The sequence below is a fragment of the Cnephaeus nilssonii genome (assembly GCF_951640355.1).
Source record: "Cnephaeus nilssonii genome assembly, chromosome: X".
In the NCBI taxonomy this organism is placed as follows: Eukaryota; Metazoa; Chordata; class Mammalia; order Chiroptera; family Vespertilionidae; genus Cnephaeus; species Cnephaeus nilssonii.
In genome coordinates, this window is record NC_137071.1 from 35,815,715 (window position 1) to 35,836,325 (window position 20,611).

The window sequence follows — 20,611 nt, forward strand, 5'->3', positions numbered from 1 at the left end:
AGATCCAGGGGCACACGGCCTCACCCGGACCCGGAATCTAGCTTCCCCCGGACCCAGGGGCACGTGGCCTCACCCGGACCCAGGGGCGTGTGGCCTCTCCCAGACCCAGGGTCGCGTGGCCTCACCCGGATCCAGGGGCCCACGGCCTCACCCGGACCTGGGACCCAGCCTCACCCGGATCCAGGGGCACACTGCCTCGCACAGACCCAGGATTCAGCTTCACCCGGACCCAGGGGCGCGTGGCCTCTCCCGGGCCCGGGACCCAGCCTCACCCGGATCCAGGGGCACACGGCCTCGCCCGGACCCGGAATCTAGCTTCCCCCGGACCCAGGGGCTCGTGGCCTCACCCAGACCCAGGGGCGCGTGGCCTTAGAAAGAGTATTTTTGATTGTAGGTCCTTGTTTTTGTCACTTTGAATATTTTATACCAGTTTCTTCTGTCCTGCAAAGTTTCTGTTGAGAAACTAGTTGACAGGCTTATGGGAGCTACCTTGTAGGTAAGTAAATCAGTAAGTAAGTAAGTAAGTAAGTAAATATATCCTATATAATAAAGAGGTAATATGCAAATTGACCATCACTCCAACACACAAGATGCACGCCCCCATGTGGTCAAAGATGGCCACCCCCATGTGGACACAAGATGGCTGCCACAAGATGTCTAGCAAGGGAGGGCAGTTGGTGGTGATCAGGCCTGCAGGGGAAGGTAGTTACGGGTGATCAGGCTGCCAGGGAAGGGCAGTTAGGGGTGACCAGGCCAGCAAGGGAGGGCAATTAGGGGCAATCGGGTCGGCACGGGAGTAGTTAGGCATAGATCAGGCTGGCAGGGGAGTGGTTAGGGTGTGATCAGGCTGGCAGGCAGATGCGGTTAGGGGCAATCAGGCAGGCAGGCAGGCGAGTCGTTGGGAGCCAGCATTCCTAGATTGTGAGAGAGATGTCTGATTGCCCTCAAGGGATCCCAGATCGGAGAGGGTGAAGGCTGGGCTGAGGGACAACCCCCCCTTCTCATAATCCAGGACTGTTGGCTCCCAACTGCTCGCCTTCCTGCCTGTCTGATTGCCCCTAACCGCTTCTGCCTGCCAGCCTGATCACCCCCTAACCACTCTGAAGCTTGATCGATGCCTAACTGCACCCCTGCCAGCCCTCTCCTGCTGACCTGGTCACCCCCAACTGCCCTCCCCTGCAGGCCTGGTTGCCCCCAACTGCCCTCCCCTGCTGGCCTGGTCACCCCTAACTGCCCTCTCCTGCTGGCCTGGTCACCAGTAACTGTCCTCCCCTGCAGGCCTGGTTGCCCCCAACTGCCCTCCCCTGCTGGCCTGGTCGCCCCCAACTGCCCTCCCCTGCAGGCCTGGTCCCTCCCAACTGCCCTCCCCTGTAGGCCTGGTCCCCCCCAACTGTCCTCCCCTGTAGGCCTCATTACCCACAACTGTCCTCCTCTGCTGGCCCTTTCACCCCTAACTGCCCTCCCCTGCAGGCCTGATCGCCCCCAACTGCTCTCCCTTGCAGGCCTGGTCCCTCCCAACTGCCCTGCCCTGCTGGCCTGATCACCCACAACTGCCCTTCCCTGCTGGCCATCTTGTGGCCATCTTGTGTCCACATGCGGGCGGCCATCTTTGACCACATGGGGGCGTGCATCTTGTGTGTTGGAGTGATGGTCAATTTGCATATCACCACTTTATTATATAGGATACACACACACACACACACACACACACACACACACACACACACACACATATACATTGTTGCTTTATGATTCTATGTTTGTCTTTAACCTTTGCCATTTTAATTGTGATGTGTCTTGGGATGGGCTTTTTGGGGTTTTTCTTATTTGGTACTCCCTATGCTTTCTGGACATACACGCCTATTTCATCCTCCAGGTCAGGGAAATTTTTAGGAGTTATTTTTTTAAATGCGTTCTCAATCTTTTGCTCCTTCCTTTCCGCTTCTGGTACACCTGTGATGCGAATGTTGTTATGTTTAATGTTGTCCCAGAGGTCCCTTAAACTTCTTCACATATGTAACACCTTAATCAATAAAGAAATTAAAAAATAAAATAAAAATCAATATGAAAAATATCCTCTGGTGAGGATTTACAAAAATAAAAATAACAAAATAAGCTAAAAAAACAATTCTTTTTCTTTTTGTTTTTTCCAGTAGGGTGGTTTTGGTAATTTGTCTTCACATTGCTGAATTGATTCTCTGTTTCATGTAATCCACTATTGATTCTATATAATTATTCTTTATGTCTGACCATTTCTTTTTAATGGTTTCTATCTTCTATCTCTGTATAAGTTCTCATTGAATTCATCTATTCTTTTTCTAAGTTATTGAGTATTATAACCAGTGTTTTGAACTCCGTAATTGATAGATTGCTTGCTTCTTTTTCATTTAGTTATTTCCTCCTGTTATTTTGCCCTGTTCTTTCATTTGGGACATATTTCTCTGTCTCCCCATTTTGGCTGACTCCCTGTGTTTCTTTCTATGTATTAGGTAGATCTGCTGTGTTTCCAAGTCTTGGCAGGGTTACTCTATGTAATGGATGTTTTGTGAGGCCCAGTATTGCTATCTCCCTTGTCACTTGAGCCAGATGAGGTGGGGCGAGCAGTGTTAGATTAATGGAAGCTAAGATTTGGCACCAGCCTTTGCCTGCAGACTGCATGAGGGGAAGAATCAAGAAAGGAACAATGGTGCCTGCCAGCACTTCTGTTCAGGGGAAAGCTTCCCCTCCAAAAACTTTAGTTCCTTTCTGAATGTCCCTGGTGCTTTTTTTGCCTGCTGTCACTTCACTGGAGCTTAGAGCGAGTTTTTGTGAGTCTCTGTGTGGGCCCTTTAAGAGGACACCTGGGTCTGCAGCAGCCTTCTGTCTCAATTGGATGGAATTCTCATTGATTTTCAGGCAGACATTGTGGAGACTCCTCTTTCTGGCACTGGTGCTCTGAGCTGGAGTGCTTAGTGTGGGGCTGTCACCTTGTTTCTCAGGTATACCTCTGCAGCAGATATAGCCCTCCTGATGTAACTGGCATGTGTGGGTGTGGGTCCATCCCACTTTGCCTCTCTGCCCCCCTCCTACCAGTAAGGACGTGGCTTCTTCTTTATGTCCTTAGTTATAGGAATTTTGTTTAGCTAGACTGGAGATAGTTTTGAAAGGTAGTTTTCTGTAATTTAGTTGTAATTTTGATGTTGTTGTGGGAGGAAACAAGCACAGTGTTTTCCTACTCTGCCATCTTGACCAGAACTATAAGTATGTTTTTCTATTATAACTGTGTATTAGTTTTGTTAGTTAGATTTTATGTTCTGACAGTGCTTCATTATCTTAAAGGGTATATTACAAAAAAAGTTATATCAATTTACTCTAAAATCATGAAAAAGTAGCAAAATGCACATATTACTGTATACCTGTAGTACTGTAACTACATTTTTTTCATCTTTCATGGGTAAGAACAGTTGTTTTTGTTTAATTTAAAATTTGTTTAATTTATATTATTTATTTTGATAAGGTTGAATATTTTCCCATATGCTTACTAGTTCATATCTAATTTTATAAATTATCTTCAGCAAATACTTGTTTTTATATATTTTATTGATTTCAGAGAGGGAGAGGGGGAGAGGGATAGAAACATCAATGATGAGAGAGACTCATTGAACAGCTGCCTCCTGCATGCCCCCTCCCCATTAGAGATCGAACCCACAACCTGAGTATGTGCCCTGACCGGGAATTGAACCAGAACCATGACCTCTTGATTCATAGGTCATCACTCAACTATTGAGCCATACCAACCGGGCCAGCAAATATTTGTTTTAACCATCAATTAGTTCAGTTTATCTTTTGAGTATCTACAACTATTGCTGCTGCTATTGCTACTGCTATTATTACTACTACTATGACTACTAGTACTGTGTTTTGGGTACTGAACTAGGTTCAAGGTGTATTACAGAAAATCATGTTATAGAGAGGGATCAGACACATATATGTGCCATAATAGAGATAGATATAATTAGCTATGGAATCTTGGGTGATTATATTAAGTAACCAATAAGTTTAATTACTATGTCACAGGCACTGTTTGAAGAGGTCTTTTTTATATTAATTCATTTAATAAGCAGTAATACTATGCAATAGGTACACTTGTTGTCCCCCATTTTTAAAGATAAAGAAACTGAGGCACAACAAGTTTAATTACTTTGCCTTAAGTGAAAATGCTAGTAAATGATGAAACTGTGATTTAAACTCAGGACATCTGACTCCAAAGTGTATATTTTTTATTACTAACCTATACTGACTATATCACAGTTTTTATTTGTTGGATTCACAAAAGTGATGGTAAAAGTTGTTCACTTGTATTATTATGGAAAGGTGAGTATCTTGAAATACTTATTAAAATATACACTGAGTGGCCAGATTATTATGATCTCTGAACGCATAATAATCTGTCACTCAGGGGGAGGGGACATGGGCGGTTGGCTGGCCTGCCTGCTGGTCGAACTCCTGGTCGAGGGGACAATTTGCATATTAGCCTTTTATTATATAGGATATACACTGAGTGGCCAAATTATTATGCGTTCAGAGATCATAATAATCTGGCCACTCAGTGTATATGTTGTTCAATTATGATTAGCATATTTACTTTAATAATTATCCTGTTGAAGTGAACAGTTAATTAAAATGTGACTCCTGTTTCTTACATTGCTATCCAACTCAAATTCTTTTTTTCTTAGATGTGTATGCCTTTTTTTTTTTTTTTTTCAGTTGAAAGATAAAGCCCTGGCCGGTTTGACTCAGTGGTAGAGCATTGGCCTGCGGACCAAAGGGTCCCAGGTTCAATTCCCCAAAGGGTCTCGGGTGCGATTTCCCAAAGGGTCCTGGGTTCAATTCCAGTCAAGGGCACATACCTCTGTAGCAGGCTCCTCCCCGGCTTGGTCCCTGGTCAGGGTGCATGCAGGAGGCACCCATCGATGTGTTTCTTTCACATCGATATTTCTGTCTTTCTCTTTCTCTTCCACTATCTCTAAAAATCAATGGAAAAATATCCTAGGGTGAGGATTAAAAAAAAAGATACAAACTTAAATAAACAAATTGACTTTCTTAGCCATTACTGAATTTTTATTAAGGAAATTCTAGGTTGTCAGGATAGGTGAAGATATAAGAAAAAAACAAAAAAGATATAGGTAAGTAATAAACATGTCAATATATAAATCTTCATTTTGCCAACTTGTTTTTATGTTAAGACTCTAGGATACGATGTCAGTTTTTCTTGAAGGTGAAATAGTGTTATGTTGAAAGTTAAAGAATTGGAATAGAAATTATGTTTGAGAAAATATTAACATGTCATAAGCATTTAATCCCTTGGTAATTTAGTATCAGTTTAAGTACTGGGTAAAATTTCACCTCACTGTACAAAAGGCAATGTGTCTGATCACTGTTTAACTTACAAAGTTGCAATCATTATACACACACACACACACATACACACACACACACAAACACACACACACAACCGTTGTCATAAAATAGGAACATATGCCAATATTTGTTGCTAGGCAATAGAATACTTTTGGCACATAATAGGCATTCAGTAAATATTTGTTCAGTGAATGAGTAATTGTATTATATGTCTGATTTTTATCTTCTCAGTATCAACTTGTTAATAAGAAGGGAAAACCTGGATGTTTACAGATTCAATAAAAACAAGCTTCATGGGCATAATGCAGCTTAACATGTTCTTTTGACAGTTTTAAAGGATTCTAGTCAAGTCAGTGTGTTAAGAAATTCACATGTAGATGCTATACTTTTTAAAGTATCTTTGTTATTCAATATCTCGTAGAAGGAAATATGTGGTAAATTTATTTGTAATACAGTGAATTACCCCTTAATTAAAAAAATGTGTTTTGCTATGCAAATAGAGTACAGATAACCAGCTTTTAAACATTCAGCAAGGAAGAAAATCTGTTATTACTAGAAGAACAGTATATATCAAATCTCTTTCTTTCTTGTTAAATTTTCAGGTGAAGGGAAGTGGCTCCGAAACATTGACTATTACCGTTTAGATGGTTCTACTACAGCACAATCAAGGAAAAAATGGGCTGAAGAATTTAATGATGAAACTAATGTGAGGTAGAAAACCTTTTCTGTTTGTGTAGAGTTATTAAAAATCATTTAAATCTACATACAGTAAAATTCATTCTTTTTAGTGTATACTTCTACAATTTTTGACAATTGCAAGATATAGTCGAAATGTAAAATGGTCTCATCAACCCCTGAAGAAATTCATTCATGGAATCATGCAATTTGTAGCCTTTTGAATATCACTTCTTTCACAAAGCACATGCATTTGAGATTTATCCATATTGTTATATATGTCCATAGTTTGTTCCTTTTTATTGTGTAATATTTCATTGTATGGATGTATCATAATTTATTTGTACTTGAGAGACATTTAAGTTGTTTCTAGGTTTTGGAATTAAAATTGAAGTTGCTCTAAGTATTCATGTATAAGTTTTTGTGTGATCCATAGATACTTACTCAATGCAATAAAAATCCAGGAGTGTAATTCCAGGGTTATATGGTAAGTTTATGTTTAGCTTTGTAAGAAACAGGCAGTTTTCAAAGTAGTTGTCCAATTTTTCATTTTTACCAGCAATATAAGAGTGTTCCAGGTGCTCTGCATCCTTGTTAACACTTGGTATTACCATCTTTTTAAGAAAATTATCTTATCCACTCTAATGGGTATGTAATGATACCTCATGTTATTTTAATTTGCATTTCCCTGATGATAATTGATGTTGGGCGTCTTTTCATGTGCTTATTAGCCGTTTTTTATCATCTTTGGTTACAAACATGTTATAGGATTTTAAAGTTAACGAAGTATTCCTGATCTCTCTATTTATTATAGAAGTTTGAGTCATGACGCTTGAGCAATGTGGGAGTTAGGATCACCAACCCCTCTCCCACATTTGAAAATCCATATATAACTTTTGATTCTCCCAAAACTTAGCTACTAATAGCCTACTGTTGTCTGGAAGTGTTGCTGATAACACAAAAAGTCAACTGATACATATTTTGTATATAATATGTATTATATACTGTGTTCTTATAATAAAGTAAGCTGGAGGAAAGAAAATGCTATTAAGAAAATCTTAAGGAAGCAAAACTACATGTAAAAAATTCACATATAAGTGGACCCACACAGTTCAAACCCATGTTTTTCAGGGATCAGCTGGACTTTAAGCCACTGTAGGTATAGGGTTTGCTGTATATGTGTTGTTGGTGTTGCTTCTAACTTAGCAATTAACAGACTTGAACTTCATTTGGAAGAAAAAATAAATATATACACATACATATAAATATATGTACACACACACACACGTGTGTGAAAGCATGGCCTTTAAGAAAAAGACGAAGAAATGGAGTTAGTTTAATGACAAGGTGGCTGAGGAATGCCTTCATAAATGTGTTAAAGTATGAAAGATATTATATTGTGTATGTAAAACTTATGTTACTTCTAGCAGAGTACTAAACTATACCTAGGGGTAAGGCTAGAGAAATTATAGTTGTGCCATAGGAAGGTATTTAAAATGTATAGAGTCTGGGAGAGCTTACAGAGGGATGGCTTGAGTACAGTAAAGTTTTAACCTTTTGCACTTGGATGTCGAGTGTGACTCGACACGGTTAGCATCGGTAGCAGCTCGATGAAAAAAGCGAGTACAAAGGTTTAAAGCATATGTTTAAATACCTTTAAAGCATATAAATACACATATTTTGTTGACCATGTTTTTAAAAATTATTATTTGTGTGAAGAAGTAATTTTATTAACTGAGTAACCCTAATCTAATTTGTCACACTTGCCCTAACCAGTTTGGCTCAGTGGATAGAGTATCGGACTGCAGACTGAAGGGCCCCCGGGTTTGATTCCGGTCAAGGGCATGTACCTCCGTTGGATTGCAGGCTCCTCCCCAGCCCTGGCCATGGTCAGGGTGCATGCAGGATGCAACCAATCAATGTGTTTCTCTCACATCGTTATTTCTCTCTGTCTTTCCCTTTCTCTTCCACTCTCTCTCAAAATCAATGGAAAAATATCATTGGGTGAGGATTAAAAAATAAAGTAGTAATTTTTCAAACTTAATCTAAACCTTTGACTTGCTCAGTTTCCCAAATTTATAAATATGACAGTAGCATATAATTTCTATTATAACATTTCATATTTTATGATGAGTAGGAAACAAATGTGGATGCTGAGCTATCAGCTTGGCTTACTTACTAGCAAATTAACCCCCATTCCCAACATATGCCAAGAAGTGTCTCTGATTCAAATTAATTTTATATACATCCTAGGGGCCCAGTGCACAAATTCGTGCACCTTGAAAGGAACTGTGGGCTGTGAGGCTGCTGTAGGCACAGGGGCGGGTCTCGGCCCATCCTCCGTGCCCCCACCTGGCCTCTTCCACTGTGGCCCCCTGTATGCTGGCAGCCTACTCCAGCTGCTGCTGCTCCCACGCACTAACGGCGCCGGCCCCACTCGCACCTGCTGAAGGCGCAGAGCAATTGGGGCCTGTGCCAGCAGCGGGTGCGAGTGGGGCTGGCGCTGTCAGCGGATGTGAGTGGCAGCTGCTGCCCCTATCGCCCCTCAGGAGCAGGGGGAGGTGGAGAAGCCCTGAGGAGCAATCAGGGCTGGCAGCTGCTGCTCACATCCTCTGAGGGAGCCAAGCGATTGGGACTGATGCTGGGCATTGGCAGTGGGTGCAAGTGGCAGCTCCAGCACCGGCAGCGCTGCAAGCGGGGCCGTCGCTGGCAGCAGGTGCAAGAGGCGTCTGCCGGCCCTGATCTGACCTCAGGAACAGGGGAGGTAGACAAGCCCTGAGAGGCGATTGGGGCCGGCAGCTGCCACTCGTACCTGCTGATGGCACCAAGCGATTGGGGCTGGGGCTGGTGCCGGGCACCAGCAGTGGGTGCAAGCGGCAGCTCAGGTGCTAGCAGCGGGTGCAAGTGGGGCCTGCGCCAGCAGCAGGTGCAAGCGCTGGGCAGGACCACGGTGCGGGAGCAAAGAATTTTCAGTAACCACAAGAGGCTCGTCCTGATGACAGCCCCACCTTGGTCTGGCGCCCTCACTCACCTGCTCACCATCCCACCGGGGGTGATGCCCGCCATGTTTCGTGCATGCCCCCTGGTGGTCAGCACACCTCATAACGACCGGTTGTTTGGTTGTTCTGCCATTCGGTCTATTTGCATATTAGCCTTTTATTATATAGGATATATACATATCATAGCTTTTGAGGGGTTACTCTTAAGTAGCTAAACTTGTCTGTATTTATCTATACCAGGTGTACCAGTTAATAATACGGATTTTTATTCAGTAGATGGAGTTACACATATGTTGATATATATGCGATTTGATATATATGCTATTTTGTTGTATTGACAGCAAGCTTCAAAACTTCATATGTCAAATTTTCTGAAGGTGTTAACATTATAGATATTCCTACACTAAAAAATGTCGAATTTCGTACCAAAAAAAAAGAGCATTTGCGGGAAGTTTTAATTCATTACTTTATTTTGAAGAAAAGTGCTGCTGAATACTTCGGGAAGCTTATGGTGAACATGCTCCATCTCAAGATATTTGTGAACGCTGGTTTAAACGCTTTAAAAGTGATGATTTCGATGTGAAAGACAAAGAACATCCAGGTCAACCGAAAAAGTTTGAAGACCAACCATTGCAAGCATTATTGGATGAAGATGCGTGTCAAACTCAAAAACAACTTGCAGAAAGATTAAACGTTGCTCAGCAAACAATTTCTGATCATTTACAAGCAATGGGAAAGACTTTAAAGGAAGGAAAATGGGTGCCACATCAACTGAACGAAAGACAAATGGAAAACTGAAAAGTCATCAGTAAAATGTTGCTTCAGCATGAAAGCAAGTCTTTTTTGCATCTTATTGTGACTGGCAATGAAAAGTGGGTTTATTTTGAAATCCGAAATGCACAACATCATGGGTTGATCCAGCACAACCAACATGGACTGCAAGGCCAAATCGCTTGGAAAAGAAGACAATGCTCTGCATTTGGTGGGATCAGGAAGGTGTGGTGTATTATGAACTTCTAAAACCAGGTAAAACCATTAATACTGATGACTATCGACAACAAGTAATCAATTTGAACCACACTTTGATAGTGAAATGACCAGAATGTGCCAGAAGACACGGCAAAGTAATTTTGCTTCATGATAATTCACCATCACACACTTCAAAACCAGTTAAAGACACGTTAAAAGATCTTGCCTGGCAAGTATTAACCCACCCACGGTATTCACCAGACCTTGCTCCTTCAGATTATCACTTGTTCCGATCAATGGCACATGCACTTTCTGAGCAGCACTTCAAAAGGTACGAAGAAGTCAAAATTGGGTCTCTGAATGGTTTGCCTCAAAACAAGAAAAGTTCTATTGGAATCCACAAATTACCTGAAAGATGGGGAAATGTGTAGCTAGCAATGGACATTACTTTGAGTAAAGCACTTTTGATGTTTCTCTTGAAATTATCATGTTTTCTTTGTTTACAAAATCTGCCATTATTATCTGGTACACCTGGTAAGTGTTATAGATTATGACTGTCTGCTGTCTATGTATGTTCTATTTTCTCATGACTCAGTAATTTTCAGAAAATATAATATAAATATAGTATTTGTTTATGGTGCAGCAGTTGGCAAAACACAGTACGATGAACTTTAAAATAATGACCATTTTTAATGTTGTCTTGTGTGTCTAGGAGGTAGTTTTCAACAGTCTCAGGGTCCTTATTTAACTTGATACTGATTTTTTAATTTCATATTTAGAAATAATTATAGAATCACAGGAACTTAAAAAGATAGTATAGAGAGTTTGTATGAACCCTTCACCTAATTTTCCCTAATAGTTACATCTTACATACCTGAATGTATCAATGTATGTGTATGTTTATGTATTTGTAGCACCATTCTTATAACCACTACTGCAATCAAGGTACAGAAATATTCCATAACCACTAATTTGTTCTCCATCTTTGTAATTTTGTCAAATTGAGACTGTTCTAGAAATGATATCATCCTGTACATGATTTTTGGAGATTGGTGTTTTTCACTCGCGATAATGCCCTTTAGTTCTGTCCAAGTTGTATATATCAGTAGTTTCATTCCTTTTTATTATAGAGTAGTATTCCCTGGTAGGGATGTACCAGTTTGTTTAATACAAATTGTACATCTATTGCAGGGCATTTTTAGTTGCTTTCAGGTTTGGCTATTACAAACAAAGCTGCTCTGAACATTATGTACAGGTTTTGTGTGGACCTAAGGCTTCATTTTGCTAGGATAAATGCCCAGGAGTGACATTGTTAGGTTGCATCATAAGTGACTATTTAGTTTTTCTCAGAAGTTGCCAATATGTTTTCCGGAGTGGCAGTACCATTTTATATTCTCACCAGTAAAGTATGAAAGATCTAGTTTCTCTGCATTCTTATCAGCATTTCATGTAATCACTGTTTTTCGTTTTAGCTGTTCTGATAGGTGTGTAGTAAGTGGTATCTCATCATGGTCTTAATTTGCATTTCCCTGATGGCTGGTTATGTTGAACTATATTCTCGTATGTTTATTTGCCATCTGTATATCATCTTTGGTGAAATGTTCCTTCATGTCTTTTGCTCATTTTCTAATTTGATTGCTTGTTTTTTTATTGTTGAGTTGTGAAAATTCTTTATATAATACTAGGGGTCCAGTGCACGAATTCGTGCACCTTGAAAGGAACTGTGAGCCTCAAGGCTGTGGTGGGCACAGGGGGAAGTCTCAGCCCATCCTCCGTGCCCCTGCCTGGCCCTTTCAGCCGCGGCCCCTGGTCCCATGTCTGCTGGCAGCCCTGCTCCGGCCGCCCCCCGCCACTCCCACACGCTGATGGTGCCAGCCATGCTTGCACCCTCTGAAAGCGCGGAGCAATTGGGGCTGGCTCCAGCAGTGGATGTGAGCGGGCTGGTGCCGTCAGTGGGTGCGTGAGGTGGCTGCCATCCCCAATCGGCCCTCAGAAGCAGGGGGAGGTGGAGAAGCCCTTAGGGATAATCGGGGCCAGCAGCCACCGCTATCACCCACTGATGGGGCTGGTGCCAGACACTGGCAGTGGGTGCGGGCGGCGGCTCCAGTACTGGCAGCAGGTGTGACCAGGGCTGTCGCCGGCAGCAGGTGCAAGTGCTAGGTGGTACCGTGGCGCATGTGAGCAAAGAATTTTCAGTAACCACCAGAGGCTCGCCCCTATGACAGAGACTAGTGCCCCGCCTTGGTCTGGCACCCCTGCTCACCTGCTCCATCATCCCACTGTGGCCACTGCCCGCCATGTTCTGCGTGCACCCCCTGTTGGTCAGCGCAAGTCATAGCAACCGGTTGTTCGGTTGTTCGGCTGTTCGGTCGTAGATGAGTCATTGTTAGATATGTGGTGTGCAAATATTTTCTGCCAGTGTGTGCTTTGTCTTTTCATGCTCTCACAAGGTCTTTCACAGAGCAAACATTTTTAATTTTGATGGAGTCTAGTTTGTCAGTGTTTTTGTTTTTTTAGCATGCTTTTTGGTGTCTAGGCTAAGAACTCTGACCAAAGCCCTAGGTCCTGAAGATTTTGAGTTATCTTGTAAAAAATTTATAATTTTACATTTTATGTTTAAGTTTGAGTGTATTTGCATTAATTTTTTATAAGATGTTAGATTTAGCTTGAGTTCATTTTTCTCTTTTTTTTCCTCTTTTTTTTTTGACTGTGGATATTCAATTGCTCTATGACCATTTTTTGAAAAAGTTTTCTTTCCTCCACCAAATTGCTTTTTTTTTTAATCCTCACCCGACGATATTTTTCCATTGATTTTTAGAGAGAGGGAAAGACAGAAAGAAATATTGATGTGAGAGAAATACATCGATTGGTTGTCTCCTGCACGTGCCCAACCAGGTCGTGGGCCAGGGCCAGGGAGGAACCTACAACCTAGGTACATGCTCTTGACCAGAATCGAACCTGGGACCCGCCAAGTCTGCACGCCGACTCTCTATCCACTGAGCCAAACTGACTAGGGCAGTTTTATTTCTTTATATCTGGTCTGTATGCTGTTTGTTTTCTTTTCTAGCCTTATTGCGCTGGGTAGACTTCAGTAGAATGTTGAATAGCAGTGATGAGAGTAGAGATCTTTACCTTCTACTTGAACTTAAGAGAAGAATATTCAGTGTTGATTAACTAGAATGTTAGCTCTAGATTTATTGTAGACTAGAGGCCTGGTGAACGAAATTCGTGCACTGCGGCCAGGGTCCCTCAGCCTGGCCTGCAACCTCTCACAGTCCAGGACCCTTCAGGGGACATCCTTTTCACAGTCCAGGACCCCTCGCTCCTTACCGCCCTCCTCGCTGCTCCTTACCGCTTGGCTCATTGTTCCTTAGCGCTGCCGTGGAGGAGGGAGAGGCTCTCCTAATGCGCTCACCAGCCATGAACTGGCCTTCTGGCTGAGTGGTGCTCCCCCTGTGGGAGTGCACTAACCACCAGGGGGCAGCTTCTGCATTGAGCATCTGCTCCCTGATGGTCATTGTGCATCATAGTGACCGGTTGTTCTGCTCGTTCCGCAGTAATGGTCTCTTAGGCTTTTATTATATAGATACTCTTTATCAAGCTGAGGAAGTTACCTCTATTTTCCTTTATTCCTAATTTGCTGAGAGGTTTTATTATGAACTAGAGGCCCAGTGCATGAAATTCGTGCACGGGGGTGAGGGTGTGAGGTGTGTCCCTCAGCCCAGCCTGCACCCTCTCCAATCTGGGATCCCTCTCACAATCCAGGACTGCTGGCTCCCAACTGCTCGCTGCCTTCCTGATTGCCCCTAACCGCTTCTGCCTGCCAGCCTGATCACCCCCTAACCACTCCCCTGCCAGCCTGATTGATGCCTAACTGTTCCCTCCCCTGCCAGCCTGATTGCCCCTAATTGCCCTCCCCTGCAGGCCTGATCACCCCTAACTGCCCTCCCCTGCAGGCCTGGCCCCCCCCCCAACTGCCCTCCCCTGTAGGCCTGGTCACCCCCAACTTCCCTCCTCTGCCGACCTGGTCACCCCTAACTGCCCTCCCTGCAGGCTTGATCGCCCCCAACTGCCCTCCCTTGCAGGCCTGGTTCCTCCTAACTGCCCTCCCCTGCTGGCCTGATTGCCCACAACTGCCCTCCCTTGCAGGCCTGGTCCCTCCCAACTGCCCTCCCCTGCTGGCCATCTTGTGGTGGCCATCTTGTGTCCACATGGGGGCAGCCATCTTGTGTGTTGGAGTGATGGTCAATTTGCACATTACTCTTTTATTAGATAGGATAGGTGCTTCATTTTGTCGGCTCACTTTTGTCTCATTTAACATCATCTATTTTTTTTCTTTAGTTTGTTATCACAGTATACTACATAGATTGATTTTTAAATATTAAACCAGCCTTAGATCCCTGGAATAAACCCCACATAGTTATGGTAAATAGTTCTTTTTATATAATACTGGCTTGTATTTACTAATGTTTTGTTGAAAGATACTTATGAGATACTGGTTTGTATTCAGTTGTTTTTATACAGCCTTTGCCTGATTTTAATATCAGCATAGTATTAGCCTCATACTGTTTTCTGAAGGAGGAGATGTCTAGAATTTGTGTTAATTAATCTTAAATTTTTGGTAGAACTTGTCAGTGAGATTAGAGATTTATTTTTTTGGGAATTTCTAAATTACTAATTCGATTTCCTTAATAATTATAGGAATATTCAAATTATCTATTTAATATTGAATGAGTTGTGGTAGTTTATGCTTTTTGAATAATTAGTTCATTTCACCTAAATTACAGATTTATGTATAGAATTATCCACAGCATTCCCTTTTTGTCCTTTTGATGTTTGCAGGATCTATAATAATAGCCTATTCATGGTATTGGTAATTTGTGTATTCTCTTTTGTTAATCTTGCTAGAGGTTTGTCAGTTTTATCGATCTTTTCATAGAAGCAGCTTTTGTTTTATTGATTTTTTTCTTTTCAGTTTCATCTCGCCTTGACATTATTTTCTACTCTCTTGAGGGGGAATCTTAGATTACTAATTTTTAAAAATATATCTTTATTGTTGAAAGTATTTCAGATGTCTCCTCTTCCCCTCCCGCCCCCCCCCCCCCCCCCCCTTAACTCCCTCCTTCCCACTCCTGTCCATTCCCCAGGCCATCATGACACTATTGTCTGTGTCCATGGGTTATGCCTATATGCATATAATTTCTTTGGTTAATCTTTTCTCTACCCCTTAGCCTCCGCCTTCCCTCTGAGATTCGTCAGTCTGTTGCATGCTTCCATGACTGTGGTTCTGTTTTGCTTATCAGTTTAGTTTGTTCATTAGATTCCACATATAAATGAGATCATGTGATACTTATCTTTCTCTGACTGACTTATTTCACTTAGCATAATACTCTCCAGATTCTTCCATGCTGTTCCAAAGGGTAAGAGATCCTACTTTTTTATAGCTCCATTGTGTAACTGTGCCACTGTTTGTTTGTTTTTTATCCATTCATATACTCTTGTGCACGTGGGCTATTTCCAGAATTTAGTTGTTGTAAATAACACTGCAATGAATATAGGGGTGCATATATTCTTTCTGATTAGTATTTTAAGTTTCTTAGGATATATTCCTAGAAGTGGGATCACTAGGTCAAATTCAGTTCTATTTTTAATTTTTTAAAAAATTTTATTCTTGAAAGTATTACAAATGTCCCCCCCTCCACCCCACTCCTGACCCCCAGGCCTTCCCCATACTGTTGTTTTTCCATGGCTATGCATATATAAGTTCTTTGTTTAATCTCTTCCCATCCTCCAGACCCCTTCTGACATACATCAGTCTGTTGCATGTTTCAATGTCTCTGGATCTGTTTTGTTCATCAGTTTATTTTCTCCACTGGATTCCACATTTACTAGTAAGTGAGATCATGTGATACTTGTCTTTCTCGGACTGGCTTATTCACTTAGCATAATACTCTCCAGGTCCCTCCATGGTGGCTCAAAGGCTAAGTGAACCTATTATAGCCACATAGTATTCCATTGTCTGATTTACCACAGCATATCAATCCGCTCAGGCTTCTTAGGGTATATTCCTAGCTGTGGGATCACTGGGTCAAATGGCAGTTCCATTTTTAGTTTTTTTTAGGAAACGCCACACTGTTTTCCATAGTGGTTATACCAGTCTGCATTCCCACAAGCAGTGTTCTAGGGTTCCCTTTTCTCCACATCCTCACCAGTGCTTGTTGTTTGTTGATTTATTGATGGCAGCCATTTTGACAGGTGTGAGGTGGTACCTCATTATCATTTTAATTTGCATCTCTCTGATGATTAGTGACATTGAGCATTTTTTCATATGTCTCTTATCCATTTGTATGTCCTTTTTGGAGAATTGTCTATTTGGAGAATTCTCTACCCATTTTTGATTGGATTGTTTTCTTCCTTTTGTTCAGTTTATTTTGGAAATTAATCCCTTTATCAGATGTATCATGGCAAATATGTTCCCCCATACAGTGGGACCCCTTTTCATTTTGTTGATGCTTTCTTTTGCTGTGCAGAAGCTTTATAGTTTGATATAGTCCCATTTGTTTACTTTTTCCTTTGTTTCTCTTGCCTTAGGCGATGTATCAGTGAAAATTCTGCTACATGAAATGTCTGATATTTTGCTACCTATGTTGTCTTCTAGGATTTTTATGGTTTAACAAATTATATTTATTTATTTTATTCATTTTGAATTTATTCTTGTGTATGGTGGAAGTTGGTGGTCTATTTTATTTTTTTGCATATACCTGTCCGATATTCCCAGCACCATTTATTGAAGAGATTATCTTTACTCCAGTCTATGTTCTTGCCTCCTTAATCAGTTATTAATTGAGCGGAATGGCTTGGGTAGATTTCTGGGTTCTCTGTTCTGTTCCATTGATCTATATGTCTGTTCTTGTACCTGTACCAGGCTGTTTTGATTACAATGGCTTTATAGTATAATTTGATATCTGGTATTGTGTTCCCTCCAACTTTGTTCTTCTTTCTCAAGATTGCTGCAATCATTTAGGGTCTTCTTTGGTTCCATATGAATTTTGGGATTAGTTGTTCTAGATCTGTGAAATATGCAGATTGTTGTTTAATAGGGAATGCATTGAATCTGTAAGTTGCTTTGGGTAGTATGGACATTTTAATGATGTTGATTCTATCAATCCATGAACACGGTATATTCTTCCACTCGTTTATATCTTCCTCTATCTTTTTTTTCAATGTTCTGTAGTTTCCTGAGTACACGTCTTTTATCTCCTTTATTACATTTATTCCTAGGTATCTTAATTTTTTTCCTTTAAAAAAATCTTTATTGTGCAGATTATTACAGATGTTCCCCTTTTTCCCCCCCATAGCTCCCCTCCACCCGGTTCCCACCTCACCCCAGGCCCTCGCCCCCACCCCCAACTGTCCTCACCCATAGGTATAAGATCTTCATCCAATCTCTTCCCTCACCCCCCACACCCCCTTACCTCTGAGAATTATCAGTTCACTCCCTTTCCATGCCCCTGATTCTATTACATTCACCAATTTAGTCTGTTCATCAGATTTTTTTATTCATTTGATTTTTAGGTTCACTTGTTGATAGATAAGTATTTGTTGTCACTTTTTTGTTCATAATTTTTTATCCTTACCTTTTTTTTCTTCTTCCTCTTCTTAAAGAATACCCTTCAGCATTTCATATAATACTGGTTTGGTGGTGATGAACTCCTTTAGCATTTTCTTGTCTGTGAAGCTCTTTATCTGACCTTCAATTCTATTTTTTTTTTAATTGATTTCAGAGAGGAAGAGAGAGGGAGAGGGAGAGAGAGAAACATCTATGAGGAGAGAGAATCATGGATCGGCTGCCTCCTGCATGCCCCCCACAAGGGGGATCGAGCCCACAACCCGGGCATGTGCCCTTGACCGGGAATCGAACCCGGGACCCTTCAGTCTGCAGGCCGACGCTCTATCCACTTAGCCACACCGACCAGGGCTGACCTTCAATTCTAAATGATAGCTTTTCTGGGTAGAGTAATCTTGGTTGTAGGTTCTTGCTATTCATCACTTTGAATATTTCTTGACACTCCCATCTGGCCTGCATAGTTTCTGTTGAGAAATCAGCTGACAGTCGCATGGGTACTCCCTTGTAGGTAACTACCTGTTTTTCTCTTTCTGCTTTTAACATTCTCTCTTTGTCTTTTGCTCTTGGCATTTTATTTATGATGTGTCTTGGTATGGTCCTCTTTGGATTCCTCTTGTTTGGTGTTCTCTGTGCTTCCTGGACTTGTAAGTCTATTTCTTTCACCAGGTGGGGGAAGTTTTCGGTCATTATTTCTTCAAATAGGTTTTCAATATCTTCCCCTCTCTCTTCTTCTGGCACCCCCATAATTCGGATGTTGGTACGCTTGAAGTTGTCCCAGAGGCTCCTTACTCTATCTTTATATTTTCGGATTCTTTTTGTTTTTCTGGTTGGGTGTTTTTTGCTCCCTCGTATTTCAAATCTTTGACTTGATTCTTGGGATCCTCTAGTCTGCTGTTGAATCTCTTTATATTATTCTTTATTTCAGTCAGTGTATGCTTAATTTCTGTCTGGTCCTTTCCCGTTTTTTTTTTTGGCATTCTCACTAAGTTCCTTGGAGGTTTCTATAAGATTCTTGAGTAATCTTATAACTGTGGTTTTGAACTCTATATCCAGTATTGTGCTTTCTTCCATTTCTTTCATTTGTGATATGTTTGTCTCCGCATTTTGGCTGCTTCTCTTTGTTTGTTTCTATGTATTGGGTAGCTGCTAAGTCTCCTTGAGTTGATAGAGTGGCCTTGTGTGGTAGGTGTCCTATAGGGCCCAGTGGCTCAGCATCCCCAATCACCTGAGGTGGACACTCTTGGTGCACCCCTTTGTGGGCTGTATGGATAGTCTAGTTGTAGTTAAGCCTTGATTGCTGTTGGTATCACTGGGAGGAATTGACCTCCAGGCCAATTGGCTGTGAGGACCAGCTGTGTCTACAATGGAAGAGCTGCTGTGCAGGAGACACCCTTATGGGTCAGGACTTGCTTCAGTGGGGCTTTGGTGCTCACTGTGTCTGCCCCTTGAGTGTGTCATTTATGGATGTGAAGAGTTGTGATCTGGTATGGTCTCACACTGACTGACCACTGGGTACACTGGCTCTTGGGTCTCCAGGGAGGTGCAAAGTCAGCTAATGCCTGGGGCCACCCAACAGGAGCTACAGAGAGATCTGCAGATTCCTCCTTTTTATATCGGGTTTGGAAGTGTCCAGACGAGTCTCAGCTGTGAAGCAAAGCAGGCTGCTGCCAGGCCTTGGACCTTCTTTGATAGCTTTGGGGCTCCCTGACCCAGAGACCTATTTCACAGGTTTTAGGCTGAGAAAGGACAGACCATTCATATGCAAAAGCTGCTGCACACAGTTTGGGTAGGTTTGTAAATTGGGTGGGGCGGGGGTCTCAGGGAATCACCAGGGAGGAGCAAATAGCAATGGCTGCCAGTCAGCCCTGCACCAGAGAGGTCCCAGTGCAGGAACAATGACCGCTGGGACCACCTCCGTCTAAAAGAAGGCCGCCTTTGCATTCCTGCCTCGATGCCAGACAGTCCAGTTTCTCCCTGTTTGTGTCTGGGTTCCCCAGAGTCTCACCCGGAACTGGAGTTCAGAACAAGCAGGAGCTTGTATCTCCCTTCCAATTAAAAAAATCAGTGCATCCAGGTGTCAGCCCGTTCCACACCTCCACACCTCCTACTAGTCTTAATGCACTTTCTTCTTTACCTCTCTAGTTGTTGTACTTCCACTCAGCCAGCTTTCCTCTGGTTCTGGATGATAGTTGTTCTGTCTTTTAGTTGTAATTTTGATGTGGTTGTGAGAGGCAGCAAGTACAGGTGTTTACCCTATGCCGCCATCTTGGTTCTCAAATTTTTTTGTTGCAATGGTAGATGGGATTGTTTTTTAGTTTCTCTTTTGTGAGTTAATTTTTAGAGTATAAAAATGCCATCGATCTCTGGGTGTTAATTTTGTATCCTGTAACATTGCCAAATTCATTAATTAAATCCAAAGTTTTTGGTAGAGTCTTTAAGGTTTTCTGCATATGTGTCATATCATCTGTGAATAATAATATTCTTTCCTTCCTACTTTCCAAATTGGATGCATTTTTTTTTCCTTCTTGTCTGATTGCTGTGGTTAGGACTTCTAGTACTATGTTTAATAAGAGTGTGAAAGTGGACATCCCTTTCTTGTTCCTGTTCATAGGGGAAATGGTTTTAGTTTTTACCCATTGAGTATGATGTTGGCTGTAGGTTTGTCATATATGGCCTTTATTATCTTGAGATATGATCCCTCTATTCCCACTTTGCTGGTAATTTTTATTAAAAAAAAAGGTGTTGGGTTTTGTTAAATACTTTTTCTGTATCTATTGATATTATCATGTGATTTTTTCTTCTAATTTGTTTATGTGATATATCACATTTATTGATTTGTGAATATTGTACCAGCCTTGCATCTCTAGAATAAATCTTATTTGGTTATGGTGTATGATCTTTTTAACCCTTTGCACTTGCTTGCTTTTTTCTTGATTCCTTT

The 20,611-nt window shown here is 41.8% G+C and overlaps 1 protein-coding gene across 5 annotated transcripts in view; it reads left to right on the forward strand.

Annotated features, from left to right (window-relative positions):
- Window positions 1–20,611, forward strand: part of ATRX (ATRX chromatin remodeler) — a 284,854-nt gene that overhangs the window by 200,230 nt on the left and 64,013 nt on the right. For all 5 annotated transcript variants that reach the window (XM_079765243.1, XM_079765244.1, XM_079765245.1 and 2 more), the window contains one exon: window positions 6,003–6,111. In XM_079765243.1, the coding sequence (XP_079621369.1) occupies window positions 6,003–6,111 (109 nt within the window). The remainder of the gene's footprint in view (window positions 1–6,002; window positions 6,112–20,611) is intronic.